The 23,906-nt window shown below is 42.3% G+C and overlaps 1 protein-coding gene across 2 annotated transcripts in view; it reads right to left on the bottom strand.

The window, feature by feature from the left end:
• SMOC2 (SPARC related modular calcium binding 2) overlaps positions 1-23,906 on the bottom strand; it is a 308,253-nt gene that overhangs the window by 5,360 nt on the left and 278,987 nt on the right. For both annotated transcript variants that reach the window (XM_056567010.1, XM_056567011.1), the window contains one exon: positions 17,619-17,659. In XM_056567010.1, coding sequence (XP_056422985.1) covers positions 17,619-17,659 — 41 coding nt within the window. The remainder of the gene's footprint in view (positions 1-17,618; positions 17,660-23,906) is intronic.

The following is a 23,906-nucleotide window of genomic DNA, read 5'->3' as shown; positions in this document are numbered from 1 at the left end:
GACAAGTCTCAGCATACCATGTGGTCAGGGCATGGTGGTGTCACACTGTTCTACACATGGTTTGCCTTGTCGAACGGAGTCCCACAGTCATTCATCAAGAAATCAAATCATGGCTTACTCCACGGAAACTGGAAGTGGGAACCATGGTGACCAACAACGGGAATAATATCTTGTCTGCGCTGCAACAAGGAAGCCTAAGCCATGCGCCCTGCATGGCACACCTGTTCAATCTGGTTGTCAAGCGGTTCCTGAAGTGTTCCGCCATCTGCAAGACATCATAACATTGGGAAGGAAACTTTGCATGCACTTCAGCCACTCGTACATCGCAAAGCACACCCTCCGTGAGCTGCAGCGTCAGAACGGTATCTCCCAACATAGTCCGATTTGCGACGTTTCCACACATTGGAATTCCTCCCTCCATATGTTGGACCAACTATACGAACAAAGCCATCACCGATTTCTTGATAATCCTAGTGGATAGGGGGACTCCCCTGTGTAACTTCAATGTCAACCAGTGGCAGCTCATACGTGACACCTGCCATTTGCACAGGCCCTTTGAGGAAGCCACCTTATTAGTCACCTGGATTACGGGATGAACAACGTCATTCCACTGCTTAATTTACTACAACATGTATTGGAAACGATGGCTGGTCAGGGTACTGGAGATGTTGCGCCTAGATCTCACGGCCACATGAGCCCTGTGGGGGCTGAACAGGAGGAGGAGGGGAGGGGCACAGTGGAGCACAGTTTAGGTTTCACAAGATGGTCAGGTTTTCTAGTCATCTGACAGGAGAGGAGCAGCCAGGAGCAGCCAGAGGAGCTAGAGGGTTATGAGGAAGGAGAGACAGAGGACCCAGACACACCGTGGCAGTATGCAGTGGAGATGGAGGCAGGGAGTCCCTCCGAGTCACTTGCACAAATGGCACGATGCATGCTCACTTGCTTGCGTAGGACCTTTTTTACACCTACTGAGAGGGAGGACAAACTGACCTACTACAGAGGCATCCTATGTAGTCAGTTGGCTGATGCCTATCTGCACCATCATCCATCCTCTTGCAGGTCTGACTTGGGGGGCCCTCTGTGCTCACCTTCCACTGCCATGGCTGCTGGGGAGAGGTGGGCTGTCAGGAGCAGTAGCAGCTCCATCAGCAGCAGCCTGAGTCTACAGTCATTGATGAGTATCTTTCTTCACCCGCATAGTGAAGCAATTCATCAGCAGGTAGACCTGGAGCAGGACCTGAACCAGCAGGTGGTGGCATACCTTGACATGACCATGCCAACACACCTTGAAGATCTGTTGAACTTTGTGGCCGCAACTAGCAGAGTTTGCCCTGGAAAAGCTGTCCTGCCCGGCCAGTAGTGTGCCATCACAGCGGGTGTTTAGTACGGCCATAGTCACCCCAAGGAGAACTCGTCTGTACACAAAAAATGTGGAGAGACTGACCTTTGTAAAGATAAATCAGGTATGGATCAGCCAGGATTTCCACCCACCAATGCCTGATGCATCAGAGTAGATTAACCATGGTGCCACACCAACACTTCTCAAATATGGATAGTGCAAAACATATTTAAGGTGCTGCTCCCCAGTTACAGACATTCCTCCGCATCAGACCACAAGTAAGGATTGAGGATATGCATTAGCTAAAACTTAACTTTTAATAATATTCTTAGGATAAAATATATGTACCCAATTTTTTTTTTTAAATCAAACAAAAGGAAAGGTGTGCAAAAAACACCATGTGCCCCCTACACCACCAAGTATTGATGTGATGCAAAGACCTCTAAAAGGTGGAAGGGAACAACGTATGGCTCATTGTAACCAGTGGGGGTAAAAACTTCGTCTGTAAGGCCCTACTCTCTCGTTATGAATTCCCTTCTTGGCAAGTGTTATTCGCCCTAAAAATGGCGGCCCCACACAGGAACCTCTCCCTATTTCCACTTACAAAGACTGCCATTTAACAAGGTTTTTAGGTGGAAATAGGAAGTTTCCTGTTTGGGCGAGTAACACTTGCCAAGAAGGGAATTAATAGGGCGAGAGTAGGACCTTACAGGGGAAATTTTTACCCCCCACCTGCTACAATGGACAATACGTTGTTCCCTTCCACCTTTTCGAGGAAAGTGTTACTCGTTATAAAAAGGGTGGCCCCACACAGGAACCTCTCCCTATTTCTACCCAAAAACCCTGGGAAATGGCAGTGTTTGCAGGTGGGGCCGCCCTTTTTAGGGCGAGTAACACTTGCAAAGAAGGGAATTAATAATGCGAGAGTAGGGTCTTACAGGGGAAGTTTTTACCACCACCAGTTACAATGAACCATACGTTGTTTCCTTCCACCTTTAGAGGTCTTTGCATCACATCAATACTTGGTGTTGTAGGTGGCACATGGGGTTTTTTGCACACCTTTCCTTTTGTTTGATTTAAAAAAAAATTTGGGGTACATATATTTTATCCTAAGAATATTATTAAAAGTTACATTTTACGTAATTCATATCCTCAATACTTACTTGTGCACACAAACACTTTTACACAGTAGACCGTTTTCTAGACCGGTACTGGTATTGCAACTCACAGTCCCACTATGTCACCGGGTCACTTTCAGGACTCCTGATGCTAGCTCCAGGCTGTCTAATTTTGCCACCATATGTTCTCCTCATGCTGATGCCAGCTCCAAGCTGTCTCATACTGCCACCATATGTTCTCCTCATGCTGATGCCAGCTCCATGCTGTCTCATTCTGTCACCATATGTTCTCCTCATGCTGCTACCAGCTCCAGGCTGTCTCATATTGCCACCATATATTCCCCTCATGCTGATGCCAGCTCCAGGCTGTCTCATTCTGCCACCATATGTTCTCCTTATGCTGATACCACCTCCAGGCTGTCTCATACTGTCACCATATGTTCTCCTCATGCTGATGCCATCTCCAGGCTGTCCCATTCTGCCCCCATATGTTTTCCTCATGTTGATGCCACCTCCAGGCTGTCTCATACTGCCACCATATGTTCTCCTCATGTTGCTGCCACCTCCAGGTTGTCCCATTCTGCAACTATATGGTCTCCTCATGCTTCTGCCACCTCCAGGCTGTGTCATTCAGCCACTATTTGGTCTTCTCATGCTGCCGCCATCTCCACGCTGAGTCATTCAGCCACTATATGGTCTCCTCATGCTTCCACCACCTCAAGGCTGTGTTATTCAGCCACTATATGGTCTTCTCATGCTGCCGCCACCTCTATGCTGTGTCGTTCAGCCACTATAAGGTCTCCTCATGCTGCCGCCACCTCCCGATGTGTCATTCATCCACTATATGGTCTCCTCATGCTGCCGCCACCTCCACGCTGTGTCATTCAGGCACTGTATGGTCTCCTCATACTGATGCCACCTCCAGGCTCTTTCATTGTGCCGCTCTGCGACAGTGATTCTAATAGCGATGCCTCTAATCTGCATGTCATACTGAATAACAGTATTATTTCACTAATCCAGCACACACCCTATGCATGTTACAGCAAGGCAAAGTGTTTTACACCCCTATTGAGGCTCTCTGTAGGCCAGAAATAGCCATTTTAATACAGATTCACCGCAAATAAATTAGAACCGAACCAATTTTTTTCAGAAAATTCGGCGAATCAGCAAAATCTAATTTTTAAAAAATTTGCTCATCTCTAGCCATGATCAATACAGATCACGGCATCTATGGCAGTGCGGTCAGTAAAATTAAGGATCAGATCGCCCGCAGAGCTGCCGCAGGGATCCAATCATCCATAATGGCGGGCGGAGGTCCCCTCACCTGCCTAAGTCCGTCTCTAGGGATCGAGCAGACCAGAGCAGAAGATCGCCGATAACACTAATCAGTGCTATGCCCTATGCATAGCACTGAACACTATTAGCAATCAAATGATTGCTTTAACCCCTTAAGGACTCAGGGTTTTTCCGTTTTTGCACTTTCGTTTTTTCCTCCTTACCTTTTAAAAATCATAACCCTTTCAATTTTCCACCTAAAAATCCATATTATGGCTTATTTTTTGCGTCACCAATTCTACTTTGCAGTGACATTAGTCATTTTACCCAAAAATGCACAGCGAAACGGAAAAAAAAATCATTGTGCGACAAAATCGAAAAAAAAACGCCATTTTGTAACTTTTGGGGGCTTTCGTTTCTACGCAGTGCATATTTCGGTAAAAATTACACCTTATCGTTATTCTGTAGGTCCATACGGTTAAAATGATACCCTACTTATATAGGTTTGATTTTGTCGCACTTCTGGAAAAAATCATAACTACATGCAGGAAAATTTATACGTTTAAAAATGTCATCTTCTGACCCCTATAACTTTTTTATTTTTCCACGTATGCGGTGGTATGAGGACTCATTTTTTGCGCCGTGATCTGAAGTTTTTATAGGTATGATTTTTGTTTTGATCGGACTTTTTGATCACTTTTTATTCATTTTTTAATGATATAAAAAGTGATCAAAATACGCTTTTTTGGACTTTGGAATTTTTTTGCGCGTACGCCATTGACCGTACGGCTTAATTAATGATATATTTTTATAGTTCGGACATTTACGCACGCGGCGATACCACATATGTTTATTTTTAAATTTTTTTACACTGTTTTATTTTTTTTATGGGAAAAGGGGGGTGATTCAAACTTTTATTAGGGAAGGGGTTAAATGACCTTTATTAACACTTTTTTTTTACATTTTTTTTGCAGTGTTATAGGTCCCATAGGGACCTATAACACTGCACACACTGATCTCCTATGCTGATCACTGGCGTGCATTAACACGCCTGTGATCAGCATTATCGGCGCTTGACTGCTCCTGCCTGGATCTCAGGCACGGAGCAGTCATTCGTCGATCGGACACCGGGGAGGCAGGTAAGAGCCCTCCCGGTGTCCGATCAGCTGTTCGGGACGCCGCGGTTTCACCGCGGCGGTCCCGAACAGCCCGACTGAGCAGCCGGGTCACTTTCACTTTCACTTTAGAAGCGGCGGTCAGCTTTGACCGCCGCTTCTAAAGGGTTAATGCCGCACATCGCCGCGATCGGCGATGTGTGGTATTAGCCGCGGGTCCCGGCCGTTGATTAGCGCCGGGACCGACGCGATATGATGCGGGATCGCGGCGCGATCCCGCTTCATATCGCGGGAGCCGGCGCAGGACGTAAATATACGTCCTGCGTCGTTAAGGGGTTAAATAGTCCCCAATGGGAGGCACAAAAAAAGCGTAGAAAAAAGCGTTAAAAAGTTTGAAAAATAAATGTAAATCATCCCTTTTTCCCATTTTACCCCCAAAAAGTGTAAAACAAAAATTAATAAACATATTTGGCATTGCTGCGTGCATAAATGTCCAAACTATCAAAATATTATTTTACTGGTCCCGTACAGTGAACGTTAAAAAAAAAAAAGTCAAAATTGCAGTTTTTTTAAATCACATCATACACTAAAAAAAACTCATAAAAAATAAATCAAAAGTTTCATATATGTAAATGTGGTTAAAAATTAGCTCTCATATTGCCGCTTATACGGAAAAAGTTATAGGTCGTCAAAATAGAGGGATTTTTAACGTACTAATTTGGTTTAAAAGTTTTTTGTTTTTTTTAAGCGGTAGAATAATAGAAAAGTATGTAATTATGGGTATCATTTTAATTGTATTGACCCACAGAATAAAGAAAACAAAACAAAAAAAAAGAAAGAAACCTTCTAAAATTAGCAAAATTGCTGTTCTCTTTTCAATTTTTCCGCACAAATAGTATTTTTTTGTTGTGCCATACATTTTATGGTAAAATGAGTGATGTCATTTCAAAGGACAACTGGTCATACAAAAAACAAGCCCCCATACTCGTCTGTGGATGAAAATATAAAAAATAAAACTGGCTGTGTCCTTAAGGGAAAAATGGACTGAGTCCTTAACTGGGTTAATATCATCTCTTTTTTTTTTTATACCTCTCCAGATGTTTTATAATTCATACCTCCTATGAAGAAAAAGGTTTGAAACTTCATACCTTTGGCAAAATGTTTTGTGGGTGTAGAAAATTGACATACCCCCTGCCCACCACATGCCCAAAAAATAGGTTAAATAAAATCATGTGTGTGGGAAACTGGTCAAAACATTGGGTATTCTGTAAAAATAATGCAACATATCCTAGAAAAATAACATTACATATGCCAAACTATATCTTAAAATTACACCATGAAAGTGTTATTTCAATATTTAATATGCTTCGCTGGACCTTAAAAAAGACACATTAAATTTCAAAATGAAAGCTGAATGTAATCTGTCTACAGCCGAAGGTGACTGCAGTGTTTTCCATCTACTTTCAAATTGGCAAGTGGAATGGAAAGTTTGCTCGCCATTTCTCCTAACATAATGACTGAATTCTTGTTGAAACAGCAGCATGCAATTTACGGCCAGTATGGTTTGAATTAGTAAACAGTCACACACCTGTTTCCAGCACAGTCATTCTAAAGAATTAGTTATATGTACGGAAACAAGTGAAGATAAATAAACCAAAGAATACTATAAGGCAGGGTTCACACATTGTAAAATAAACAGAAAAAACTGCAGTCAAATAGGTATACAAAGCAGCAGTCTAATAATGTATGATTCCTCTGTACTCTGCGACTTTTCTGCACAAAAGTTTGTGAGACTTTTCAATAGTTTTGTAAGCCAGGTCCGGGCTGCTGTAGATTTGCTTTGCTTTGGAGGGTCTGAGACTTTTTATGCAACATTTGCACTTAATAAATCGGTTGACAATTCAAAGTGAAAACTGAAATTGACGTTTCCAAGTTTTTTAGCTTACAGCCAAAAGTCGCAAAAAGAAATGCTTTGGCAAACATGCAACATTTCATATGCCCAATATAAGCCCCCCCCCCCCCCCCCCCCCAAAAAAAAAAGGTTCTAAAGACAATGACAGACACTTTTCAATAGACTTTAAAGGAGTACTCTGCCCCTAAACATCTTAAACTTATCCAAAGAAAATCTGATCTCCGGCGTGGCACCCAGTCATCCGGTGCACGGAGAGAACACCATTTCCATGCCGGATGACAGGCAACCACAGCCGTCCCGCTCTTTCCCATAGACATGAATGGAGGGGGCGAGGCATGATGTCTTGAACACGGAAGCTCCAGGCTTCCATGTTCAGAATGCCATGGCTCGCAGGAGGTGCAGCCGCTATGATAGGGGACAAGATGTTTAAAAAAAAACAACTACTTTTTATACCTATTTTACTTTTTTATTTTTATATTTTCATTTTACAATGCAAGAACTGCAAAACCATGAATTTCAAAACCAGTTCTGAAATAAGTAGCTTATTTTAGCGCTGGGTTTTCCTTTCTCCATTGAAGTAAAAAGCTTTTGGAGCTAAGTTTTTGCTGCATTTGTCAGCACTCTTTCTGAACATTCCACATTGAAATCAATTGGAAAAGTGTTTTGTTTTCAGGCTTCTTATGGAGCTTCTTTAGGCCTTATTTTTACATTGTGTGAACATACCCTAAGGGCTCGAGCGGATTTTCTTTCAGTTTTAAAGGCGGCTCTGCATGGCAAATTTTCGCCAGCAGAATCCCCGCTGCAGAAAATTCTGCCGCAGACTCTATTAAAAGTCAATAAGGTCTGTGGTGGAAATCCACGGAGAGCTTGCCTCCTTTTAAACTCACAGTGGGAAACACGCTGCGAGTTTGGAAGACAATCTGCTCGTGTGAACTGGCATATTCACATGTGTCTGATTTAATTATGAGAATCACAGGATCAGGAGTTTAGACCAAGATTAGACCAACACTGATTAGAAAGCAAAGGCATATCCTAGCAATATGATATCCATTTATGTGAAACCTGTCAATTAAGTCTGGCAGGGAGAACAGCAGTTGCAAAGACCACTACCATGACAAATTACCGCATTCCCAGTGGTTTTTAACAGGTATCGAAAATTTGCCACAGCTGTTTTACAGCAAGCCCGATGGACATATACTAGACAGGAGCTGTCCCATTAAAATGAATAGGAAATGTTTATGAGCATGCTCTGTGAACTTTGCAAAGGTCATTCTACAAGAGAGGGTGAGGTTGAGCTATGAACATCATCTGTTGTCTTATCTATCCACTGCAGTCAGCTCTGTACTGTTCTTGATTGTACTCGTATGTGTGATGATAAGGAGGACACTGCAAGAAAGTGATCTGTACAGATTAGGAAATCTCGGCCTAGTGCAAAGACTGCAAACTGCAGGATTATTTCATATTCTCTTTTGTTTTATAACAAAATGAAAAATAAACAACACCAAAATTCTTGAAAATATGTTTAACCCCTTAAGGACTCAGCCCATTTGGGCCTTAAGGACTAATTTTATTTTTACATTATGATTTTTAGAAGGCAAGGAGGAAAAAACAAAAACTCTTTTATATTTTCATCCACAGACTAGTATGAGGGCTTGTTTTTTGCAGGACTAGTTGTCCTTTGTAATGACATCACTCCCTTTACCGTAAAATGTATGGCGCAACAAAATAAATACTATTTGTGCGGGGAAATTGATGAGAAAACCGCAATTTAGCAAATTTTGGAAGGTTTCGCTTTCATGCTGTACACTTTATGGTAAAATAGACCTGTTTTCTTTATTCTGTGGGTCAATACCATTAAAATGATACCCATGATTACATACTTTTCCATTATCCTGCTTTAAAAAAAATCGCTAACTTTTTAACCAAATTAGTGAGTTTAACCCCTTAAGGACCAAGGACGTACCGGTACGTCCTTGGTCCTGCTCTCCTGATATAACGCGGGGTTACACAGAAACCCCGCGTCATATCACGGCGGGCCCGGCGTCATAGTGAAGCCGGGACCCGCCTCTAATAGCGCGCAGCGCCGATCTGCCTCCTCGCCTCCTCGCTGTCCGATCGCCGAATGACTGCTCAGTGCCTGAGATCCAGGCATGAGCAGTCATGCGGCAGAATCGTTGATCACTGGTTTCTTATGAGAAACCAGTGATCAATGATAAAGATCAGTGTGTGCAGTGTTATAGGTCCCTATGGGAGCTATAACACTGCAAAAAAAAAGTGAATAAAAATCATTTAACTCCTCCCCTATTAAAAGTTTGAATCACCCCCCTTTTCCAATAAAAAAAACACAGTGTAAATAAAAATAAAAATAAACATGTGGTATCACCGCGTGTGGAAATGTCCGAATTATAAAAATATATAATTAATTAAACCGCTCGGCCAATGGCGTGCGCGCAAAAAAATTCCAAAGTCCAAAATAGTGCATTTTTGGTCACTTTTTATATAATTTCAAAATGAAAATAAGTCCTATCAATGTAAAAATGGTAACGTTCAGATCACGGCGCAAAAAATGAGCCCTAATACCGCCCCATACACGGAAAAATAAAAAAGTTATAGGGGTCGGAAGATGACAATTTTAAACGTATTCATTTTCCTGCATGTAGTTATGATTTTTTCCAGAAGTCTGACAAAATCAAACCTATATAAGTAGGGTATCATTTTAATCGTATGGACCTACAGAATAAAGATAAGGTGTAATTTTTACCGAAAAATGTACTACGTAGAAACGGAAGCCCCCAAAAGTTACAAAACTGCATGTTTTTTTTTTCAATTTTGTCGCACAATGATTTTTTTTTCCGTTTCACCGTAGATTTTTGGGAAAAATGACTGATGTGATTACAAAGTAGAATTGGTGGCGCAAAAAATAAGCCATCATATGGATTTTTAGGTGCAAAATTGAAAGAGTTATGATTTTTTAAAGGCAAGGAGCAAAAAACGAAAATGCAAAAACGGAAAAAACCCCGGTCCTTAAGGGGTTAAAATCCGTCTATTTTGCTGACCCATAACTTTTCATTTTTCCATATAAGCGGCGGTATGAGGGATCATTTTTTGCACCGTAATCTTAAAAAATTTTTGATACCACATTTGCATAGATAAAACACTGAATACGTCTAATTGTAAATGGTGCTCAAATGTGAACAAAGTCAGTAACTTGTTAACTGCCAATCAACTTATCTGAACATTAACTGTATTTTTTCAAATATTTATCTTATTTTAAATTTAATAGATGCACATGGAATACACAAAACTTTTATAGTGAAAGTATTTATATGAAAGAAGATTGGAAATTATGAGTTGTATCATATCACATGGTATGTAGGAAAAAACATAAACATAAACATAAACATTGCTGACTGCAACATCCTCCAGCATGACCAGTTTGGCAGTTGGTCAGTAATGGTGTGGGGTCGCATTTCTTTTGGGGGGCCGCACAGCGCTCCATGTGCTTGCCAGAGGTAGCCTGCCTGCCATTAGGTACCGAGAAGAGATCCTCAGATCCCTTGTGAGACCATATGCTGGTGCGGTTGGCCCCGGGTTTCTCCTAATGCAGGACAATGCTATACCTCAGGTGGCTGGAGTGTGCCAGCAGTTCCTGCAAGAGGAAGGCATTGATGCTATGGACTGGCCCGCCCATTCCCCAGACCTGAATCTGATTGAGCACATCTGGGACATCATGACTCGCTCCATCCACCAACGCTACGTTGCACCACAGACTGTCCAGGAGTTGGCAGATGCTTTAGTCCAGGTCTGGGAGGACATCCCTCACCTCCACCTCATCAGGAGCATGCCCAGGCGTTGTAGGGAGGTCATAAGGGCACGTGGAGGTCACACACACTGCTGAGCCTCATTTTGACTTGTTTTAAGGACATTACATCAAAGTTAGATCAGCCTGTAGTGTGGTTTTCCACTTTGATTTTGAGTGTGACTCCATATCCAGACCTCCATGGGTTGATAAATTTGATTTCTATTGATAATTTTTGGGTGATTTTGTTGTCAGCACATTCAACTATGTAAAGACGAAAGTATTTCATATGATTAGTTCATTCATTCAGATCTAGGATGTGTTATCTTAGTGTTCCCTTTATTTTTTTGAGCAGTGTATTTATGGGGGGGAAATTGACAAGAAATCCGCAATTTCTTTTGTGCGGGTTGGTTTTTATGCAGTGCACTTTCTGGTAAAAATAACATGTTCTCTTTATTCTGTAGGTCAATGTAATGAAAATGATACCAAAATTCCAATGTTTTTCTATTATTGTACTACTACTTAAAAAATGGCAAACTTTTTTTTAAATAAAATCAGTATGCCTAAAAATGCCCCCTATAACTTATTTTCCCCATATATACAGCAATGTATGAGGGCTACCGTATATACTCGAGTATAGGCCGAGTTTTTCAGCACGATTTTTCGTGCTGAAAACACCCCCCTCGGCTTATACTCGAGTGAACTCCCCCACCCGCAGTGGTCTTCAACCTGCGGACCTCCAGAGGTTTCAAAACTACAACTCCCAGCAAGCCCGGGCAGCCATCGGCTGTCCGGGCTTGCTGGGAGTTGTAGTTTTGAAACCTCCGGAGGTCCGCAGGTTGAAGACCACTGCGGCCTTCAACATCATCCAGCCCCCTCTCACCCCCTTTAGTTCTGAGTACTCACCTCCGCTCGGCGCTGGTCCGGTCCTGCAGGGCTGTCCGGTGAGGAGGTGGTCCGGTGAGGAGGTGGTCCGGGCTGCTATCTTCACCGGGGAGGCCTCTTCTAAGCGCTTCAGGCCCGGCCTCAGAATAGTCACGTTGCCTTGACAACGACGCAGATACGTCGTTGTTAAGGCAACGGCTCTATTCCGGGCCGGAAGCGCGGAGAAGAGGCGCCCCCGGTGAAGATAGCAGCCCGGACCACCTCCTCACCGGACCACCTCCTTACCGGACAGCCCTGCAGGACCGGACCAGCGCCGAGCAGAGGTGAGTACTCAGAACTAAAGGGGGTGAGAGGGGGCTGGATGATGTTGAAGGCCGCAGTGGTCTTCAACCTGCGGACCTCCGGAGGTTTCAAAACTACAACTCCCAGCAAGCCCGGACAGCCGATGGCTGCCCGGGCTTGCTGGGAGTTGTAGTTTTGAAACCTCTGGAGGTCCGCATGTTGAAGGCCGCAGTGGTCTTCAACCTGCGGACCTCCGGAGGTTTCAAAACTACAACTCCCAGCAAGCCCGGACAGCCGATGGCTGCCCGGGCTTGCTGGGAGTTGTAGTTTTGAAACCTCTGGAGGTCCGCAGGTTGAAGGCCGCAGTGGTCTTCAACCTGCGGACCTCCGGAGGTTTCAAAACTACAACTCCCAGCAAGCCCGGACAGCCGATGGCTGCCCGGGCTTGCTGGGAGTTGTAGTTTTGAAACCTCTGGAGGTCCGCAGGTTGAAGACCACTGAGGGCGAATGATGAGAAGAGGATGATGAAGGGGGGGGTTGTGGGGATGATGAAGGGGGGTGGGGATGATGAAGGGGGGGGTGTGGGATGATTACAAGGGGATGATGAAGGGGGGATGTGTGGGATGATAAGGGGATGTGTGGGATGATGACAAGGGGATGATGAAGGGGGGATGTGTGGGATGATGACAAGGGGATGATGAAGGGGGGATGTGTGGGATAAGGGGATGTGTGGGATGATGACAAGGGGATGATGAAGGGGGGATGTGTGGGATGATGACAAGGGGATGATGAGGATGTTAATGACGGGTCTGGATGATGACAGGGGGGGATGAGGTATTTCCCACCCTAGGCTTATACTCGAGTCAATAACTTTTCCTGGGATTTTGGGTTGAAATTAGGGGTCTCGGCTTATACTCGGGTCGGCTTATACTCGAGTATATACGGTAATTTCTTTAGTGATCTTTAGTTTTGATAAATACCATTTTTGTTTTAATTTTTCTTTTTGATCACTTTTTATTCATTTTTATTTTTGACTAGCTTAGTACCCGGCGTTGCCCGGTTTTTCCTTCCTAATCCTTGTTGGGGAGGAAAATAAACAAAGGAGGAAGCTTTTGACTTCATATCCCATCCTCATATATTGTTGTCATATCCCAACCCCATATCCTGTCCTCATATCCCGACCTCCTATCCCGTCATCATATCCCAACCTCATATACCATCCTAACATCTCATCCTCCTATCCCGACTTCCTATCCCATCCTCCTTTCCCGTCCTCCTATCCCGACCTCCTATCCCGACCTCCTATCCCATCCTCCTATCCCGACCTCCTATCCCGTCCTCCTATCCCGACCTCCTATCTCGACCTCCTATCCCATCCTCCTATCTCGACCTCCTATCCTGTCTCCCTATCTCGACCTCCTATCCCGACCTCCTATCTCAACCCCCTATCCCATCCTCCTATCTCCACCTCTTATCCCGACCTCCTATCCCGTCCTCCTATCCCGTCCTCCTATCTCGACCTCCTATCCTGACCTCCTATCATGACCCCCTATCCCGTCCTCCTATCCCGTCCTCCTATCCCTTCCTCCTATCCCGTCCTTCTATCCCGTCCTCCTATCCCGTCCTCCTATCTCGACCTCCTATCCCGACCTCCTATCCCGACCTCCTATCCCGTCCTCCTATCCCGACCTCCTATCCCAACCCCCTATCCCGTCCTCCTATCTCCACTTCTTATCCCGAACCCTATCCCGTCCTCCTATCACAACCTCCTATCCCGACCTCCTATCCCAACCTCCTATCCCAACCTCCTATCCCAACCTCCTATCCCAACCTCCTATCTCCACCTCATATCCTGTCCTCATATCCGGACCTCCTAACTCGACCTCCTATCCCGACCATCCTGTCCTCCTATCTTGACCTCCTATCTCGACCTCTCATCCCGTCCTCAACCTGTAATATGTGTACCAGGTATTGAAATATCTCCAGGCGTACAGAAGTTATGTAAAAAAATACATTTCCCATTGATTTGCATGGGACTTTAAACAAAACCCCCGACCCTCACAAATGTGGGTAGTTAAGGGTTAAATTAACTATCCTATATTTTAAGTGGACATATAAGTAACATGTGACCAAGTATTATTGAAATATCTCCAGCCGTTTGGAAGTTATGCAGTAACATATATTTCCCATTGACTTGTATAGGACTTTAAACATAAACCCCGCCCCTGGCAAATGGGGGTGAGTAAGGGTTAAATCACCTATCCTATGTTTGTTGTTGACATATAAGTAACATGTGTGCCAAGTTTCATGTTAATATCTTTAGCCGTTTGGAAGTTTTTGTGGAACATACATACATACATACATACACACACACGTTGAGTTTTATATATATATATATATATATATATATATATATATATATATATATATATAGCTATAGATATATGATGCGAATAAAAATCTGTATTTTTGGTATTTCTTTATGTTCACACTGTTTACCCTGCAGGATCATAAACATTACAGTTTAATAGTTCAGAAAATTATGTATGCAGCGATACCAAATACGTTTATTATTTTTACCTTTTTTTGTAAAATGAGAAAATAAAAGTGGTTTTATTTTTTATTAGGGGAAAGGGGTTTTATATAATTTTAGAGACATATTTTTTATTTTTGACTGTTTAAAGGGATACTTTAGTTATAATTTAGTAGTGGGAATAGTAGCTAAAGAAATTATTGAGGGTAGCTAGGATGGAATATTTGGGCATCTGGGTCTCCAGGGAGTATTTAACATTAAAGGGGTACTCCGGTGGTGAAAAAAAATATATATATATTTAAATCAACTGGTGCCAGAAAGTTAAACAGATTTGTAAATTACTTCTACATAAAAATCTTAACCCTTCCAGTACTTAGCAGCTGCTGTATGCCCCACAGGAAATTCTTCTCTTTTTAAATTTCTTTTCTGCCTGACCACAGTATTCTCTGCTGACACCTCTGTCTGTCTCAGGAACTGTCAAGAGCAGGAGAGGTTTTCTATGGGGATTTGCTCCTACTCTGGACAGTTGCTGACATGGACAGAGGTGTCAGCAGAGAGCACTGTGGTCAGACAGAAAAGAAATTTAAAAAGAAAAGAACTTCCTGTGGGGCATACAGTAGCTGATAAGTAGTGGAAGGGTTAAGATTTTTAAAAAGAAGTCATTTACAAATCTGTTTAACATTCTGGCACCAGGTGATTTAAAAAAAAAAGTTTTTCACCCCTATAGGGGATGCAATCATTAGATTTCATTCACTGTGTAATGTTGCCTATTGTATAGCATTACACAATGTGATTGGTGATCGACTGATCCTGTCTGGCTAAGCCAGGCTGCATCAGTGACTCAGCAAGCTGCAGTAGGAAGCAGGTGAGAGGACTCTCCTCTGTCATTTTGGGTCAGGCTACTGAGAGCAGCCGACACTCACTGCTATAAAGTGAGCGCAGCTCCTGGTGTCAAACTGAACCCCAAGATTGCATATGTGCTGTCTTAGGGCCCTATTAGATGGACCAAGCCTGTGTGTAAACAACATCAATCAATTGCATGTGGCCCTTTGTTGCAATCAGAAGTTGGCTGCAAATCTTATATTTCACTTGGAGATGTCTGGCTGAAGGCAGTTTTAGTATGTTAAAACAATCCAATCAGCAGGTAAACAAGTGTTTGATCATTTGTCCCTTAATTGCATGCCCTATTACATCACGTGCCAAAACAACTTGAAATAACCTAGTAAATAAAGGCCATTATGTAAAAAGACATTTTTTTTCAGCCGCGTAAATAAGTGACATGCCAAAAGTTTTTTAATGACAGGGACACTTTAGCATTTTTGAGCTTCACTACTCCCCCTTCAATCTTTACTTTTTAATAAGAAAATTATATGAAAATGTTTTTTAAACAGGACCTGTAGCCAACCCTCAAAATTTTGATTTTTACTGTTATTAAAGAGCCTGGAGTGCCATAATGAAACTACTTTTTACAGTTTCTTAATACACACTTCCGTTTCTGAGATATGTGGGTTCATCATTTGAAAATTCAGGGAATCAGTCAGATGGGTGTGAACTTAATTTTGATAATGGGTCTGACAGGTTATGGGTACGGTTATACAGTCAGGGGGTGTAAATGCTGCACAGTTAGGGGGATGTATGTCTAATACACATCACTTGACTGCATGAACCCAGTTTTAATAATTAGTTATAGCCACTGATATTAACCTGAAAAAATAATGAAAATGCACTTTAAAGAAGACCTTATTTTGTTATTTGAAGAAACAAGGTGAGACTACATGTTAAATGATCTCTTAGTCCTCACTTAAAAAAATGGTTGTGTGCACTGACAATAGATGATAGTCCGAGACTCCCCCCCCCCCTGCATAGTGAGGCCTGCACATATCACAGAGCACATCAAGAAAACTCTTTACAGAAATCAATTAGAGGACAGTGAACTGTTACAAATGGATCTGGAAAGGTTGGAGGTTTGGGCTGGGAAGTGGCAGATGAGGTTCAACACTGATAAATGTAAGGTAATGCACATGGGGAGGAAAAATCCGGTCTGGGGTTATGTATTAAATGGGAGAACACTTGGGATGACTGACATGGAACAGGACTTATCGTAGAAGTCTTAGTTAACAGTAAATTTAGCTGTAGTGACCAGTGTCAGGCAGCTTCTGCCAAGGCAAATAAAATCATGGGGTGCATCAATAGGGGCATAGATGCCCATGACAAGGAAATAATTCTACCGCTCTACAAATCATTAGTCAGACCTCACATAGAATACTGTGTACAGTACTGGGCACCAGTGTACAAGAAATATATAGTGGAGCTGGAGAGGGTTCAAAGACGGGCAACCAGAGTAATATGGGGAATGGGAGGACTACAGTACCCAAAAAGATTATCAGAATTAGGGTTATTTAGTTTAGAAAAAAAGAAGGCTTAAGGGAGACCTAATAATTATGTATAAATATATCAGGGGACCTTACAAAGATATCTCTAATGACCTAATTATACCTAGGACTGTATCTATTACAAGGGGGCATCCTCTACGTCTAGAGGAAAGAAGGTTTCTACACTAGCACAGACGGGGGTTCTATACTGTAAGAGAAGTGAGACTTTGGAACTCTTTCCCAGAGGAGGTGGTCATAGTGAACTCTGTGAAAGAGTTCAAAAGGGGTCTGGATTCATTTCTGGAAAGTAATAACATTGCTGGTTATGTATACTAGATTTATAGGGACAGAACGTTGGTCCAGGGATTTATTCTGATGCCATATTGGAGTCAGGAAGGAATTTTTAGCTTTAGTATGAGGGTTTTTTGCCTTCCTCTGGATCAACTTAGGGTTATAGGTTGAACTTGATGGACTCTGGTCTTTTTTCAACCTTATTAACTATGTTACTAGGTCACACCTGCAACATCTGATGCCATGCACCTTGCTTCTGCTTCTGTTGTTGATATTATATTGTTCCCTGTAGGAATCCAAGCCAACACACAAATTGCGGTAATTGTGTTGCAAGAGCAGGGCAGCAGAGATCTTGTCCCTATCTGTGCCTTATCCGCAACCCATATATTAACTCCAGAGCTATGCAAAAAAATATAAATAGTCCACCACAGAGCTGTCCATGGAGTGCCATACTGACTTTCTCCACGGTTATAGTTGGAATAATGGTTGGGGCCATATGCTTTGTTATTCTTCGAGGACTTCCTGCCATTGATAGCATAAGGGACGCATGTTCAGTGTTCTTCCTGAAGAGCTGAATGTCCAACTCTATCTTCTGACTTCATGATTCATCACTTCATTATCTCCAATGTCATCATTTCTGCTCCCTGTACCAGTTACCTGACTTCCCACTTGTGCTATAGATTGATATTATCTTTACCTGTTTATTAGATGATGGATTCTCTCCATTACTTTTAGGGGCTGTGAAAAAAATAAAATAAAAGAAGTCCATTATTTATGGCAGTAGACAGAGTAACAGATCTATTTCAAAAGACTGTAGGCACAGAAAGTTGGTGTCTTAGGATCTGCCTACTGAGATAGCGATACCTAGTGGTCCAATCAAATGCAATAGTATATTCTGGGACACTTGTTAGTGACAGCTAAGGGCCCCAGGGAGAAAACTGTAGTACTTCTGCTTACTCAATCCTTTTGAATACAGTACTAAATGAAATCTGTGCATAGATAATAGGCTAACAATTGTGGGGTCTTAAATCAAGTACCAAACCTCAACTACATGTATATTCTAAAGCATTCGAAGCTTTAAACAAAGTTATTTACAATAGCCATATTTGTTTTTCCCTTACAAATACTCGCAACCCCACTTCAATCTATATTTTCTACAAATATTGACTTTTCACTTCTCAACACAGTTGTTACCTAATAAAATAGTCTGAAATAATATCTAAAACCGAGAACATCTCAACATTGCAGCTGTCCTACTTTGCACTCTCTCTGAACCGGAGTATTACATTTTTGTTTCTGACAACTCCACAAAGAAAAGGTCTCAGAGGATAGTGCAGCTGAGCAGAGTCAGTTCAGAGCTGGTGCTTTCAGCTCCACGAGAAAGATGATAATTCCACATAGTCCGAATGCTGAACATTTTTTCAAGGCACCTTTTCTTAAAGCTTTGAGATGATGGTAACAAACAGTTTTCTATAATCGTATGCTGTTATCCTCTATACTTACCTAAAAATGTATAATATAACAGCCGTGTAAACTATTTATTTATTTATTTATGCTACAGATTCTTTCCAAGTTAATGAAGTACCATCATTGTACTTACTCCCTTTTCATGCAGTCAGTTTATATTCATTTGAAGTGAAGTATATGTTAGTTGTGAAATGTTTCAGGAAAGTTCATCATACCCTTCTAGTGTATACAGATAAAGTGACTCAGCATTTCACCTTAATAAAGTTCTTAGTGTCTACTTTGCACTCCATTCCTGAACAATTTCTCAAAAGAAAGTAAAAAAAAAAGACACTTTGAAGAGCTGGAATATTTCCAACTCAATATTCCGGCGTTGCCTGGAGAATGTTTTCATCCACTCAATTACTGTTAGAAACTCATTTATTTGTGCCCAGTGTTAAATTTCTAATCCCTTCTAGGAATAAAAGGCATTAAGATAAAATGACCGTCTGGTTTTACCTTTTGAATGTAAACAATGCCACTAAGTGCATGTCTACATAACCATTCCGCTCATGCTCTCCATGTATGGGTTTCAAATTTAACAGAACAAGTAGAAAACAGTCTACAGTTTACTGCAAGTGTCTGTTTTTGCCTTCATTTAAAAAGGCCAACATTAAGATTTTACAAGATAAATGTAAACTAGTTATTTTACACAAACACCCTTGTATGTGTATATAGTAGATATGTGTCTGTGAAGTGTGATGTAATCTTCATGAAATAAACATTATCGTAGCAGGGGATGGTTTACATAATTACAAAAAAAAACAGCTTTTTTTTCTATTTTTATTTATCTATTTACATTTTTTTTTGCTAGGGTCATGGTTTTTGTTTAAAGTCCCATACAAGTCTATGGGTAATATGTGTTACTGCATAACTTCCAAACGGCTGGAGATATTTCGATAATACTTGGTCACATCTTACTTATGTCCACTAAAAATATAGGAAAGTTAATTTAACCCTAACCTACCTCCATTTGCGAGGGTCAGGTTTTTGTTTAATGTCCAAAGCAAATCTATGGGAAATGTATGTTTCAGCATAACTTCTGTATGGCTGGAGATATTTCGCTAAAACTTGGTCACATGTTACTTTTACGTCAAATAAAAATATACGATAGTTAAATTAACCCCTAACCTACACCCATATGGGAAGGATGGGGTTTCTGTTTCACCTCCCATACAAGTATATGGAACTTCCGGTACCTTACTCCACAAGCTCCGCTCTGCAACTCCTGGTGATACCCTCCAAGCATTCCATGCCCCATCTTGCAAAGACATGCCCACCCTTTAAGCTACACTCTTTTTATCTTCAATTTACAATCTCTTCATCACAACTCAGCCCCACCTGAGGACGGGATATGAGGATTAGAAATGGGGCTTAGATATGAGGACAGGATATTGGGACGGGATATGAGGATGGGATATGTGGTCGGGATATTGGGAAAGGATATGGGGACAGGATATGAGGTTAGGATATTAGATCGCATATGGGGACGGGATATGAGGTCAGGACATGAGGACAGGATATGAGGTCGAGATATTAGGACAGGATATGAGGTCGGAATATGAGGAGGGTATTTGGGGTTGGGAAATGCGGAGGGGATATGGGGTCAGGATTTGAGGTCAGTATATGAGGACAAAAGCTTCCTCCTTTGTTGCTTTTCCTCCCCCACAAGGGTTAGGTAGGAAAAACCAGGCACCACCGGGAACTCAGCTAGTATCTACATAAATATAGGGAGATTAAAACTCAACTCTGTAAAAAAACAACTGGCACAATATGTCTCAAAAAAGTGGCTTTTATGATGGGCACTGTCACTGGTATTTAAAGGCTAACTATTTGGAAGCCCCTACAGTCAGTACCAGTAAACCAGTAAATACAGATTGAGATTCCATGTCCCCTAATGTGATCTCATTACTGAATGAAATGATATCCTACCCCTTTGTTTACCTATCCTTTGCTACCCTTTTTATTACATTAGTTGTTATTCATTTTTTCTTTATTAATTCTTTATTATGCTCATTGGTTGCCTGTTACCTGTAATAACAGCAATGTTTCTGACACAGTGTTGCTGACTTAACTATGCTTACACCTCTGCACTCTGTTGTCTAATTTAATTTCACGACTCAAATTTTGTTATCTACTTCTAGTTTTGCATTGCATTTAAAAACTTTAGACATCTTATCCCCTATCCAAAGGACTCCTGCGGTCTCCGTGCAGACACCCAGCATTCTGAACATTATGTTCTGAACGCTGGGTTTGGGAGGCCGTGGTCGTGACATCATGCTACGCCCCCTCCCACAGGCATGAATGGAGGGGCATGTCATTATGTCACGAGGGGGCGTGCCGTCATGACCAAGGCCTCCCGAACCCAGCATTCTGAATAGAGATGAGCAAATCGAAGCTGACAAACCCAAATTTGTTACTAATTTTAGGAAATATTCGATTTGCAATGAATGCAAATATCGCCGCGATTCTATCACAAGAATCGCTTAATTAAACTCCATTTTACAGTGTTCCAGGCTCCAGGGCACCTAAAATGGTGGATCCACATGTCAGTACATGGGGCAAGGGACGCTGAGAAGGCGGGAAGTAGGCGGCATGGCCCTGAATCGCATACAGGATACAGCCAGTCACCCCTGTGATGTCACAGCCCTATATAATCGGCAGCCATATTGCGGCCAGCCACTTCATTCATTTGACTGCAGAGAGGTAGGACGGACAGCCTGTGTGTGTGTTACAGCAGAGAAAAGCGCATTCCAGCAGTGTTTAACATTCTCCTAGTCACATCAACGTTCTCATGGACTGAGAGCATTGTTTTTTTCACTGATAAGGATTTTTACTGCAGCTGCAGGCACTAACCTCCCAATCACTTTCTTAGGCATAGTATTTGAGAGAGGGGGCACATAGCTGTGTGTTGCCTCATACATTTCAACAAGCTGCATCAACTTCAAAAACCTTAGCAGAGGAGGCAGGAATAATTTTTCAGCGCAATTCAGTGTCTTTGTTCAACAAAAAATCATCTACTGGTTATACTAGTCTGTAGATTGTATAATAACCAGCAGTCCATTCCTAATAGTCTGTGACAGACTGCAATTTTGTGTTTAGCACACAGCTTTTTTTTGGCTGCAGCACTGTTGTGTACTGCTGAGGTTTTACAGAAATGTTTTTTTTTAAAGGGTACTGTAGCGCATTTTTCTGCCGTCATCAGTGCACACAGCATACGTACATCTAAGTAGTGTACTATTTTGTACCTGATAATCTGTCAAGTGCCTACATACTGTGAAAGTCAAGGCAAAAGTACTCATCAGCTGGTGTTGTACTCAGATACTTTTTTAAGTGTACTGTAGAGCATTTTTCTGCCCTCATAAGTGCATACTATATACCTACATCTAAGTAGTGTACTATTTTGTACCTGTTAATCTGTCAAGGACCTATATACTGTGAAAGGACAATCAAAAGTAATCACGGGCGGGTGTTTTAAAAAACATTACAGAGTTTTTAGGCTTATTATAGCGCATTTTTCTGCCCTCATAAGTGCATACTGCATACGTACATCTAAGTATTGTACTATTTTGTACCTGTTAATCTGTCAAGTGCCTACATACTGTTAAAGTCCAGGCAAAAGTACTCATCGGCTTGTGTTGTACTCAGATACTTTTTTAAGTGTACTGTAGAGCATTTTTCTGCCCTCATCAGTGTATACTACATACCTACATCTAAGTAGTGTACTATTTTGTACCTGTTAATCTGTCAAGGGCCTACATACTGTGAAAGGACAGACAAAAGTAATCACTGGCTGGTGTGTTACAAAAGTATGGAGTTTTTAGGCCCATTGTAGCGCATTTTCTGCCCTCATGAGTGCATACTGCATACGTACATCTAAGTAGTGTACTATTTTGTACCTGCTAATCTGTCAAGGGCCTACATACTGTGAAAGGACAGACAAAAGTAATCACTGGCTGGTGTGTTACAAAAGTACAGAGTTTTTAGACGCATTGTAGCGCATTTTTCTGCCCTCATAAGTGCGTACCGCATATGTACATATAAGTACTGTACTATTTTTTACCTGTTAATCTGTCATGGGCCTATATACTGTGAAAGTCCAGGCGAAAGTACTCATCGGCTGGTGTTCTAGATAAATACTGTTTGAAGCATAGTGAAGCATATTGTACTCCCCTCATATATGCACTAAGTATGTCAGGCAGAGAAGTGCCAGGATACTTTTTTAAGTGTACTGTAGAGCATTTTTCTGCCCTCATCAGTATATACCACATACCTACATCTAAGTAGTTTACTATTTTATTCCTGTTATTCTGTCAAGGGCCTAGATATTGTGAAAGGACAGCCAAAAGTGCACACCTGCTGGTGTTCTAGACAAATACTGTTTTAAGCACAGTGAAGCGTATTGTACTCCCCTCATAAACGCACTAAGTATGTCAGGCAGAGAAGTGCCAGGACATACTCAGAGGAGTGGCAGAGGCCTAAATCCTTCAGGCAGAGGTCACAGCAGACTAGGGTAGAGTGGCAGCAGGAGTCGCATGGTTAACATGGTCATCCACTTCATCACAAGTGACATCTGACACCCCCAGTCAGCAGTCGGTGGGTTCCTCAGACACAACCCCAGTTGGCATGGCCTGGGAGCAGTCCCTGATCTCCCATTGTCTCTGTCCTATGCTTTTCCATCTCCTACAGAACTATCTTATGCTGTGGGTCCAGCTGCACTATTCACTGAGGACGATCTAATAGAGGACAAAGTAGAGGAGACATCCGCCGCTTCCTGTGCAAGGCAGGCAAGTAGTATTGAGGAGAGTGACGTGGGAGGCAGTGTTACCAGGGTTCTGGGTCCTGAAGCAGACACTGTTGAGGAACCTGAGGAGGACATCAGTGACATGCAGACACTTGATGATGAAGCCAATTGCAATTGGGAGAAGAGAGTTGCAGGTTTCCTGTGAGGCAGCAGCTGAGCCAGCAAGGCGGTAGCATGGTTGACAGTCAGCATGGTGGCAGAAGTGGAAATTCTGGAGCCAAACGTGCCCGGGGAGACCACCTGCTACGCGGCAGTCTACCTTCCCGGGAGGTAATGGAACAGGGGTTCCTGGAGAAGGTGGCAGTAGCAGTCAATTATTGCGGACTGTTGGTGGGAAAATCTGCTGCTCGGCGGTGTGGCAGTTTTTCATCTAGCATCCAGAGGAGGTTCACATAGCCACACTCAAGATATGTCGGCAGAAGGTGAAGCGCGGCCAGGGTCCCAATGTTGGAGCATGGCTTACTCCACGAAAATTGGAAATGGGAACCATGGTGACCGATGATGGGAAGAACATCTTGGCCGTGCTGCGACAAGGAAGGGTGAGCCATGCGCCCTGCATGGCACACGTGTTAAATCTGGTTGTCAAGCAGTTCCTGAAGTGTTCCCCCCATTTGTAAGACATCCTAACAATGGGAAGGAAACTTTACATGCACTTCAGCCAATTGTACACCGCAAAGC

This window comes from Hyla sarda, chromosome 3 (assembly GCF_029499605.1).
Source record: "Hyla sarda isolate aHylSar1 chromosome 3, aHylSar1.hap1, whole genome shotgun sequence".
Classification (NCBI taxonomy): domain Eukaryota; kingdom Metazoa; phylum Chordata; class Amphibia; order Anura; family Hylidae; genus Hyla; species Hyla sarda.
This window is presented reverse-complemented; position numbering and strand designations above follow the sequence as displayed.